Below are 12321 nucleotides of genomic sequence, written 5' to 3' on the forward strand. Positions count from 1 at the left end.
AGTATTGGCATGAAATTAAGGAGGTACAACTGTCTCAATTTTATATCTTTGTCTTTTTTAATTATTTCTCATTGAAAAAATATAAGACAATAATATAGAAAATAAAATTATTATATAATATTGTTAGGAATATTTTTTTTAAAACGTCAATCATTATTGAATAGAAACTTATTCAACAACAAAAAGAAAGATCAAAACATATTATAATAAAAAAAAACACAAATATTGTTCAAAATAAGTTATATGTTTTTAATAATGAAAATGTGCTTCATATTTATTCATAAAACTGATTTCGTAGCTAAAAAGTAAATCAGCTTTCAAAATTATTTTTAAACATTTAATCAAAACATATTTTCATAAGTTTTTTGTATCTTTTATTTTCAAAAACGATATATATTAAAATTAGTATTAACCTTGACTTAAAATGTTATGACACATTTCATAAACTTTATTGTTTCTCTCATTTTTAAAACAAATAATTGTATTTAAATTAGTATTAAACCTAAGATTTACGACGTATATTAAATATGTTTTAACATTCATAAAACTTTTTGCATCTCTTTAATTTGAAAGACAAATAATATATATAAATTAGTATTAATAGTTAACTTAAACATGTCAAATGAATTAATTCACAACTAAAAAAAAAAGAAGTGTCAAAACTATATACATAATCAATCACTCAAATGAATTAATTTAACTTCTAAAAGATTGTGTCAAAAAAAAAAAAAAAAAAAAAAAAAGGGGGATCTTGATTTTTACCCTAGTTAATTATTATTTTTATAAATTATAAATAAAAACAGGAACTTCTTAACCTAACCCTAATTTAACTATGGATTTTGTAAATTATGGCTCCCTAATTTAATTATTGCTTTTGTAAATTATAACCATAGGTGATCTAGGCTTTTCTGGGTAGTGTCATAATCCCTAGGCCCACTTGATTAAAGTCCACAAATATTTCAACCTACAATGACTTACTAATGAAATTTCGTACCTCTAACAAATCAAAATCAAATCAGTTTACGTCATATATTTTAATAATAAATGAATCAATCAATTAAAAATTTGCCTTTACATAGATGATTTTCTTTGTTACTCTAATTACTGTTTTGCCCTCTCTTTCGCGACAAGAAAACATGAATTTAAAGGCTGAATGGCATTTTGTCCCCCCATCTACCGCAAACTATCAATTTTCCCACTTGGTTTCGGAAATACCCAATCTTACCCCCATTTTTCAAATTACGATGTTAAACTTAACCATAAATGGACAATCTTGTCAATTCGCCGTGAGTTAGGATAGATTCTCTGTCTGCATAATGTTATATACGTGAGGTGAATTGACAAGATTGCCCTTCCACGGATAAGTTTAATGTATATTAATTCGAAAAATGGGAAAAGATTGGGTGTTTCTGAAACCAAGGGAGGAAAATTATCCTTCTACAATATATTGGGGTCAAAATGTCATCCAGCCTGAATTTAAGTAATAATTTCTATGAATAAATTTGATGGGTCATAGCCTGATGCTCAACACTCACAGGATCAAAAACAAGGTGCGGATGAAAGAAAAACAATGAAATCCAGGTGAATATACAGAATTACAAAGTTCAATTCATAAAATTCCATACATATTGACAGAAATCTTACATTTAATGTATTTACTTGCATCAGATTACAGCCGTTTGCGACTGTAGCGAGAGAGGATTCCAATTCTAAGGTGTTAAGTACCTGAAGATTTTATTACGTCTAATTGTTCTTCAAAAAATGTAGCAACCTGCAGCCATTGACACCATTAAAAAGAGAATCACAAACTAGGATTTCTATTTATGAGCATAAAAATGTTTTTGTTGATACCAAAGAATAAGTTTATATCTGCAACAAAACTATGAAGACAAGACAAGCTCCAAGATATTTAATCATTTATAAGACTTTGGAATCATTCAGAAACAAGTTGTATAAAACTTGGACTCGTAAATCTAATTCCTGAAATATATCGACCTGAGATTGTTAAGTCATTCAGTTAATAAAGATTTTCCATATTTTAGAGATACCAACTGATTTGAATACTAAATACAACAGAAAATTCACTTAAAATGCTATGCAAAAAACCACGCAAAACATTAGTTTCGTTCACATCAAACAATACCAATGTTTTACAGAAAGTGAGATCAAGAAAAGCCTCATACTTACTATGATCTGTACTCAGGCTTCGAAATAATGAAATGTATTGTTGTCACTCACAAGTGGTCCGCTGCATGATAGTCATCGGCTTACTGGAGGGTGCCAAAGATAGTTACTGAGAAAAAAAATTAAAATTCAAGATGTTTTTGGAGAAAATATAGTTATTCAGAAAAATAGTTTCCGAGACCACAGTCTAATTTCTTCTATAACATAATTGAAAACTTCAAATATAGAAGTGTGAGATTGCAATTACAAGTAAACGGTCATGGCTCAAATGTTTCACGTGCATGCAGGATACTAGATATACTGTAACTTAATGATTGAAGAAAAGATGGGAGAAAGAAATTCCACTCACGGTCTATTTCAAACATAAAAGGCCTACAAAATGTAGATCTAGTTAATTTGAGCTTTTCCCCCATTGTGAAATCTTGTGGCTTGGTTTGTTGGTCAGTTCGATATCATCATAATTTCACATCAGATACAAGCAAAATCAGTGGGTATTAGGAAAGAAACAAACATCACTAGAACCCTAGACTGAAGGTGTGAGGAGGGAGAGGTGGAATTAGAGGAGATTGGTGTTTACATTGCCAGTCAAACTCCTATAAATTCAATGGACCTGAATTTAATGGAATAACACAGAAAAGAACAAGGCACAAATTGCCTAATTAAACAGTTGAACCAGCGCATTGTGTAAGGGTCACACACAGAATACCACACTAAAATCCAGGTCCTTGTATTTGCAAACAAAACCATCAGCTCTCAAACAATTTCACAGTCAGAAAGACAACATTAATGCACCTTAGAGTAGTCAAGAATTTTCCACGTATAGATAAAACAAGAGACATCAATCACTCTAGATACCCATTTTCTAGTTCTCATTTATATCTTCGCATCCAGTTTTATTCACTGAAAAAATAAATGAGCGATCATCCTGTTCAATTTGGGTATAATGAAAAGCAATCCAGGGAAAATGAATAAAATCAAATGACCATAGAGGATAGAAATTAAATAAGATTAATGCATGATTTGATGATTATGTTTCTTGCACCTTTAAGATCCTCATAAAAAGGATATGCAGATCAACATAATGATGTCATGTTATGCAATTGCATGACTAGAAGGAAGTATCAAGGAAGAACCTTAGGAACCAGCCGTGTGGACCTTCTCGGGAGGACCTTCCCAGCAAAACGCTTTGCACTTCTTAAAATCCTCGTACTGTCCATATGAGGCCTCTTTTTTTGATGTTCTTCATTAGATCCCGAGTTATGAACCCTTAAACAAATCTTGCCAAGTGAATCATCCATTTGTGAGCATCTGAAATAGGCATATACATATATGCTAAGATGAATGACAAAAATAAAATTAAGAACATGTAATTCCCTTGAGAAGAGAAAATTACTCTGAGCTCTCCCCTCCATCAACAGGTTTATTCCCTTCCTGCAAACAATAGAGTATAGCCATAATTTGTAGTGCATGCATTATACCAAGCATAAACATAATACATATCCTAGCAGCAAAATTTTGGGAACAGATAACACAAACTACTCATTTCAATCTTTAATTATTCACCTAAAACTGTGCCAGAAAAATAGCTGACTCACTAATTATTTTTGCTTCCTGTTTCTTGGGCAAGCCAGTAGAAGCAAAGGCCGTAATATGAAGAGATGAGAATAATCAAAATAAAATGCTTTCAAAGTAAAAAGATTTCCCACTCATAAAATTAACCTAGTGAAGAAGTAAGCATCCATTGAAGGTAGTCAAATTGCCTAAGCAGTCTCCTGGTGTTTGCCATGTATAAGTCTTATGCAGTATATATCATACTATTCTTGTGAATCAGTAAGTCCACACAAAATAAGAGAATTGTGAAACATGGGAATTTCATACTATGAAGTTCTGCCTCACAAATAAACATAAATCAAGAAGAAACTGAAAACAACAAAAATGAATCACAAAAGCAATTACATCACTACAACCACTCAGTTATTGGGAGCCATCAACATATAAACAACTCAATTATTGCCCAAAAAAGAACTAAATGACGAAGCAGTAGATGTGGATAGCAAAAATACATTACCATAACCCTTACACAGTTGTGCATACAAACTTACAAATTTGGGAAGATGGATTATGTAGTTCCTTCAAGAAATAAATAGAATTTCTATAATGACCCAGAGTGATAAATCTTAGGTAGTATATAATCATAAAATGTGTCACTTTCATTCCGTGAAAACAAATGAATCATCAACTCCAGAATAAAAAAATTAATAGATGATTAAGATTATAATGATAATATGACAATATGAGTGAATAATGGTGATTATGAAACCAGCTCATACAATATTTTTCATAATAGGAAATCATAAGAATGTCCAACTAAAATCACACAATAAACCACTCATATATGTCTGAAAAATTAAATTTCCAAACAAGTACACCACAACCAGAAATGTGTGATTTCCAATTTTTTTCCTTTTTCCTCATTCATTATTTCATTTAATTATTTTCTATAAGAAAGAGAAAGAACTTTATTAAGAAATATGAATAATGTTACAATGAAGGTTCCCCAAGTCAACCCAACAAAGCAAAATTTTACATCTCTAATAAAGTTCAACAAAGGAGAATACAAAATTGAACCCAAACAGCATTCCAATGAGTAAAAATAAAAAATAACAAAGAAGCATCCTAAGATTGCATAGAAATTGAAGCCCACAAAGATGTCAACCAAAAATCAAACCCCTCATCATAAGCATCTTAAAACATTCTTCAATTCCTTTCACTTCAAATAACCCAAAAAGTCGCCAAATGTGGTTTCTGCAATCAAAACAGTGCAAATGTAAATCAAAAAATCATATTTAGCTTTCACTTATCTTTCAAGTTTTTTTTTTTTTTTTTTTTTTTTTTTTTTTTCTATTGCTTGAATACCATGAAATCTTCAACTCATCTTAGATATATAGATTATGAGACATCATAACAAAACACATTTCTCCACAATATTGTTCTCAAGCCCATAACTTCTCCACAATGTCCATAAAATCAGTGCAAGAAATGTGTGTGACAAGAAACCACAGTACAGGCATGCAAACATTGTGAGCAGTATCTAGCGATATGATCAATTCTAAATTACTGTCCTTTAATTCACTGAATCAATGTGCAATAATATGCTGATAATTAATGCACTTATGGTAGAAGCACTGTTGCAGATTAGAAGAGAATAGGGTCATACCCAATCTTCAACAGATGTAGGCATATGATTCCTGCCAATGTCAATATCAGGCTCACTTGAATTGGCTAATGCACTTTGTTCTGTTTCTGTATTGTCCATTGAATCAACCAAATCTATGAATTCACCATTTTTACAAGGCATGGATGATGCATCTTTCCGCTGAATCTCAGCCTTTAACAGCGGCATCTCCAAAGAAACACCAGTTGAGCTACCAGCAATTACCACCTGAGAATTTGCAAGGCTGCAACTGTTCTCCACCGTTGAGTACTCGCAGATTTCACTGCTGGGCTTTGAATTCTGATGCTCCAATGTGGCACGACTTTTTGGACAATCTAATATACTTACCAAAGAATTTCTAGATATTTTTTTCCCAGGAGTATTAACATCTGAATCGACAGTTGTTGAGCATCCATTTTCATCAGTACAAGAACGAGTACCATCACGTGCATCAGAATTGGGTTCAGAAGAGACAAGTCCTTTATCTTCCTGTAAATGCTCGGACACAACCACAGCATTGCTGTTTGGTTTTATTGCAATAGATGTTAAAGATCCATCACCTCCATCAGGAATATTGAGCATTGCATTTTTACTTTCTTTCATAAATTTACTTGGGGAAGATACAGATGGCACATTGCCATCCTTGACTTGTTGAGCATCTATATTTTGTAGAAAGGAATTTTTTAGCTGTTTGTTACTCTCTCCAAATCGCCCAAGCTCCTGATGAAAACTAGAAGACTTGTTCTGGCACATGTTCTCACAAATATTAACTTCACTTTTCAACTTTTGAATCCAGTCTGATGGGTTAGAACTCAGGTCAACACAAAGGTTAATCCCCTCTTCATTACGGACATAAAACTCAAAAGAAGATGAAGAAGCTGCTTTAAAAGTGTTTGTAGAAGAAGGGAAAATGTCTGCCTTAGGGCATGAATCAGAGTTTACATCTGTTACATTTGTATGTTGAATTGGGCACATATCCTCCACCCAGTTATCTCTTGCAATACCTGAAGAATCCTGGCACAAATTTGTTGTGGGAGACACCTGACTGTTGAAATCATTCCTAGCCCATCGAGAAACAAACTGAGAGTTTGATGATTCCTGGAAACAAAACATGGAGCAACCACGGCCTTCCTGTATTCACGCACACATAAAATTTTTGGTGAACAATAGATTCCAGTGCTATAACAGATACATATAGATAACATTTTCATTCTTCAAATTTATGAGAACCAAAGCACTAGAAGTACAGATGACTTTCCGTATTTCTTACAAGGAAAAAAAAATTGTGTTTTAAAGTAATTCTTATCTTGCCTTCACTTAATGTGAAAAGTAGCAGTCAAGAAATCCTCCACCATGTATGATCCGGGAAAAGAACTACTTGTTTTTAAAATTAAAAGGGGGAGGGGGGAACAAATGCAGCACATTACATGAATTAAAGTCAGCCAAAACACGGACGGATGGACCTCTCCGGCGATCTCTCTAGTAAGTTAAAAGAAGAAAAAGAAAACAGATATCTATATGGTTCTATCTTGAGTCAACAGACTTTTTGCTAACAAAATTGATGCACAGGAACATATAAATCCATGAAGAGTATCATACCCCATCATAAGTTTTATCCCCCGAGCAATGACCCAATTCATTACTTCTAAAAGTTGGAGAAAAATTCCTTTTATTCCCTCCCTCTATTAAGCAGGAGTGCAGTTCATGGCTATCTGCAGAAGCACCAAATCATTATTCAAGCACTTTAAAAAAAATTAAGAAATTGAAGTCCAGTTTCATTAACCAACTGCTAAGTGGTACACACCTTCTCTGGGATACTCCAAAGAATTAAACGGTGCTCCAGACAGCAGTCCTGGTATGCAATATGCAGGAAATGAGACCTCTCTAATCTCACCTAATCTTTCTCCAGAGAGTATTGAACTCGTATTCTTCTGCAAATTTGTCAGACATCAAGATGGTGTATATATTGGCTTGGAAAAAGGAAGTTTAAATTTCACATGTTAAGGGAAAATAAATTAATTTAAAAACTGAAATAAAAAGCATGTCAACAGAAGGAAATTAGTTATAGAAAAGTTCATGATAAGTAAACAACAAAACAGTGGACAAACAATGAGCACCTATGTACTAAGAATAAGTACGAAGTGAGTTTAATATTTAAAGAAATATAGATTTACAAGATGGCGAACCAATGTTACATCAACATTAGCACATGTAAGTAAGAACTTAGAAGCCATGTAAAGAAAGATAAAAGAAAAAAGTCAAGCCAGACCTCCAGGCTGATTATACCAAAACCAGCACTAGCTTATATAAATCATGAAGTTCACCCACTCACTATTAAACTGTTATTTGATTGAATCTCAATTAAAATAGGTGGTTTAAAAAGTTATTGTCTATGAACAAAATGATATTATAGTTGCTTCAGAATACAAACTACCAGTCGAAAAATGCTAAGAAATAATTTTTTTTTTTTTTTACTAAGTGCTAAGAAATAATTTCATACTTGCAAAAGGCATAAAACAAGAGAGATTGACATATATTATTGAAAACAAGAGAGATTGACATATATTATTGAAAACAAGAAACATGGCTTGTTCTCAATGGGGGAAAAGTCTCACAGAACTTGTAAGGCAACAGGATTACTCCAGCCAAATAAGTTGCTCCTGGATGTAGTTCTCTTGATGCATTCTAACCACAATTCTTAGAACTTGTGAAAGAATCTATGCTGTCAAAAGCATGCCCTGAGGATTCTCATTGGACAATTAATAGATGACATGTATTGTGAGACTACACATCCCTCCAATGTAATGAGTATCTGGAAGCATACTCTTTCATGTTACCAACAAAGATTACAGATATGCATCCAGATGTTGGGAATTAATGTGGAAACCTTAAATGGCATCTTCATCATGTTACAAGACTTTCCTTCTGAGAAGGCTTCATCATGGAGGGAAAACATCTTAATAAAACTTGTCTAACTATTTGACCCAATATACTTCACCTAGGCTGAAATCAACAAAACCCTCTAAACTCCAAAGCCCCAATTACACCAAAACAAACACCATGTCCTTGTCATCAATTCATCAATGATAATGTGATCTCATGTAAGTGGAAAAATTTGCTCCAAATAAGCAGTCAACTTCAAGTATAATAAGGTTCAGACGCAAGTTTAACCATAGAACAGTCCACTTGCCATAATCTTGGAAATTGACCTTGATCCACACATATAGCAGGTTACTCAAACCATCCAAAAACTCAATTAACCACTATATTTGTAGAGCCACCTAGTGTCGATGCATAATGTAAATTTTCTAAATAAACAATATTAATAATACTTCCTAGCATAAAAAACATAAAGGTCCATCGTGTGCTGGTAAATATTTAAAAAAAAAAAAAAACTCTTTACTGTAAATGAACATGAAGTCCATTGCAAATAAAAACACTACAGAATGAATAAAGCATCCAGTGTCAATGACAATGCACCGAATTGATGGTTTCACCTACACAAACTAAAAGAATTGATCAAGTACCTCAAAGAAAGAAGCCAAAGATTTAGCCATTTCTGAACTCGACCTATTAGCAGGCAAACCAAAGTTCTTACACAAAGATTGAAGCTCCTTCCTTGAGAGTCTAGCACGCAACTTCTCATCTCCTTTATTCTTCATCTATCTAAACCACAACAATCAACAAATCTTACATTAAGCTCGAAAATAGCAAATTTAGATAAGCCAATTACATCAACCAATCGTTAAGTTTCACACATCAATGAGGAATCAAATATTATGCTACAACTTAAGACTTTGTTTTAGGTTAAAAATTGTCACATTGCAAGTTAAAGCTCTGATGTCCAAAGTTACCAAGACCTCCCCTAACGTTTCCGGGATGTTGCATCCGGTAACCTAAATATGATCTCAAAGAATCAAACTATGCACACAAAAACAATAACATTAGCTCTATTCACGAATCAAAAAGAGAATATTAGTAAACAAAGTTGAGATTTAAAATAAATAAATAAATAAACCAAGCGAGACACATTTTGTCCGTTTGGTTGCTCGGAAACCGAAGGAAAATTTTCTTTACAAAACGCGTCTTAAGGCAGAGACCTTTGATTTGTTTTTTTTTTTTTCTTTTTTTTTTTTTTTAAGTTTTGTATCGACAGAGAGTAAGAGAGAAAAGTACGAAGTAGAAGCGAAGTGTGAGTATTCGTTACCTGATCGGAAGGTTTTCCCAGAAAGTTGACGAGAAAGTGAAAGAAAATGCAGGAAAATTTGTAGTCAAAAGCAGTCGGCTAGCGCACGCAAACGGGAAAGAGCTCCAAAGCTTCAAATCTGTTTTTGTTTTTTAGTTTTGTTGTTTTATCCGATTGTCGCGGAGATTTGGAGCTAGAAACGTCGAATGAAGTGGCAATTTGGTAAATAAACGTATCTGTTGGGGGTATTTTTGCAGATAACAAGAAATTATCAGTCTTTCAAAGTCAATTTTTTTTATCATTGAAATTTTTTTAAATTATTTTTTGTATTGACTTTTAAAAAAAAAAAAAATCTTTCAAAGTAATCTCTTTATAATTATAGTTTTAAATATTATAATGAGTATATTTTGAAAATACTATCTTTGATTTCACATAATCACACTTAACGAGATGTGACCAGAAGTTCAAAGTTGACTATTAGTTCAAATTTGAGAAATTATTAGGGTTTACGAATTGATGTAAATCATCATATAAATTTTATATAATAAAATAAAGGGTAATTAATTAAATTAGTCATAGGGCTATAATAATTGATCAACTCTCTCAATCCTATACAAATATAACCACCAAATGGCGATTTTCCAATTTAACCCTCATATAAAAATCAATCTTTATTCACTTTTCTCTAGTTTTGGGGGAGAAAAAAAAAAACAACTTTTGGAGCCACTTTTTATTTTTGAAAATCCAATCTTGTTTTCAACCTAGATCACGATTATAGATTGTTGATTTAAATAACTAGATTATTGAAATATTGAGGTTTTTGGCCAAATTATTGGGGGTAATACTACACTTACAACCTAATCTTACAAGCTTTCTTTCACAAACTCCGACATGACAGTTTGTAATGGGTCCCGTCGACCCAACAATAGGTTATGTCTATCCAATTACGAACCGACCAATTGCTAGTTACCACATCGAGATTATAAAAGAAAGTTTGTAAGATTAGGTTGTGAGTTAATCTTTATTGAATCATTGGTGGCGAGACGGTTTTTAATAGTGACACTTAACTGATGAATGAATTTTTTGCTTGAATCAATCGGAAACTGTTAGAGAGTTGAGTAAGAATGTTAGTTTTTAATATGGCAAATACTTGTTTATCCGATTTAGTATAATATCTTACGGTTTAGGATTAAAGTTAGGGCCTTAGGGGTTTGGATTAGGTTTTATGGGTTTTAGAGCTTTATCAAAATGCAAGTTAATGTGTTTTATATATATTTGTGAAAGTTTATGTGTTTTGGTTGTGGCTACCGGTTGCAGATGTACGTTTTTCACAACCCTCATGAGGATCACACGAACTAGTTCATGTGCATATGACGATCCAATTTACGTGATATACCACATTAATTGGGAAATTCACACTAACTGTGTGAATTTCCTTCTTGATCACGAGATGTGTAGCACATTATCTCTTTTATTGTAACAACATAACAAACTTTATGGTATAAATTCACACAAACATCTTACAACAATATTGTCATAAACTATCAATCAACACAATTATAATTACAAGACCACATTAAACATTTTTTACTAACTAAAAAAAAAAAAAAAATGTAAGGATATAAGGATTTTCAGTTCAGATGAATGATCTTACCTAGATATAGTGTGATTCCCTAAGTGCTTTTGCAAGCTTGATATGATGAAATTCATTAGAAAGCGAAAAAAATAAGCGTGATATTTTTCTTACCAAAAACAATCAAGATGATTAAGCTAACGAATAGTTTCAAAATACAATGGAGGTTATTAATCAACCCTGTTAGCCACAATCAAGCAAAATTTGATCCATGGCTTCAATCAAGCAAAACTTGATTTTAGCCATCAGCATAAATCATTAGCATGATTCTAGCATGTATTGTAAATATAAATAGAGCTCTTGTACATTGGAAAATATACAAACTTGAAATACAATTTTATTTTTTACATTTCTCTCTTGAATTATTTGCCTTTCTCTCTAGAATTCTAGCATGGTATCAGAGCCTAGGTTAGGACAATGAGTTGCTATTTCTATAGTTATATGCATGTTTAGGAAAATTTTCTCTAGAATTTTATCGTTGGCTTTTGCCACGCCATCGATGTCATGTCATTGTTGACTCACTAGACCATTATTGGTTTTTGCCACGTCATCGTTGACTTGCTAGGTCATTATTGGCTTGTGCCATGTCATCAATGTCATACAATCGTTGACTCGTCAGGTCATTGTTGGCTTTTGCCACGTTATCTTTGACTCGCAAGGACATTGTTGGCCTTTGTGATGTCATCAATGTCATGCCATCATTGACTCATCACACCATTGTTGGCTTTTGTCATGTCATCGTTGACTCGCCAAGTCATTGTTGGCTTTTGTCACATTATCGATGCCACGTTATTGATGCCACATCATTGTTGACTTGCCATATCATTGTTGAATTATGTCATGTCATTGGTGCCACGTCATCATTGACTTGCCATATCATCGTTTGATTTTCTTGTCAACATTGACTCTGTTTCAGGATCAACTATTTTGTCTCATTTCAACCGATTACATCAGCTCATCACGTAAGATGATTCACGGAGTTAGTTTCCAATCTCAAACTAGAATCTAAGTTACCACCTTGAGCTTGAGGGGTGGAGTTAGCAATAATCAAGCAAAGCTTGATCCATGGCTTGAATTAAACAAAGCTTGATTTTAGTAATTAGC

At 32.8% G+C, this 12321-nt stretch overlaps 1 protein-coding gene across 6 annotated transcripts; it reads right to left on the reverse strand.

The window, feature by feature from the left end:
- Window positions 1-1490: 1490 nt before the first annotated feature.
- Window positions 1491-9738, reverse strand: LOC116117323. Of its 6 annotated transcripts, none has more exons than XM_031403362.1 (9): window positions 9606-9738; window positions 8926-9064; window positions 7203-7326; window positions 6998-7110; window positions 5402-6529; window positions 3578-3615; window positions 3318-3492; window positions 2188-2248; window positions 1491-1771 (listed from the first exon to the last, which is right to left on the reverse strand). In XM_031403362.1, the coding sequence occupies exons 2-8, from the start codon at window positions 9058-9060 to the stop codon at window positions 2231-2233; spliced, it is 1731 nt and encodes a 576-aa protein (XP_031259222.1). In that variant the 5' UTR covers window positions 9061-9064; window positions 9606-9738; the 3' UTR covers window positions 1491-1771; window positions 2188-2230. The 6 variants fall into 6 exon arrangements, 5 of the variants coding, with proteins under 5 accessions (XP_031259222.1, XP_031259221.1, XP_031259220.1 ...); XR_004125934.1 differs by having other exon boundaries at window positions 1492-1771; window positions 2188-2293; window positions 7203-7329; XM_031403361.1 differs by having other exon boundaries at window positions 1492-1771; window positions 7203-7329; window positions 8926-9060.
- Window positions 9739-12321: the final 2583 nt, after the last annotated feature.

The sequence above is a fragment of the Pistacia vera genome, unplaced genomic scaffold, assembly GCF_008641045.1.
Source record: "Pistacia vera cultivar Batoury unplaced genomic scaffold, PisVer_v2 Contig804, whole genome shotgun sequence".
Classification (NCBI taxonomy): Eukaryota; Viridiplantae; Streptophyta; class Magnoliopsida; order Sapindales; family Anacardiaceae; genus Pistacia; species Pistacia vera.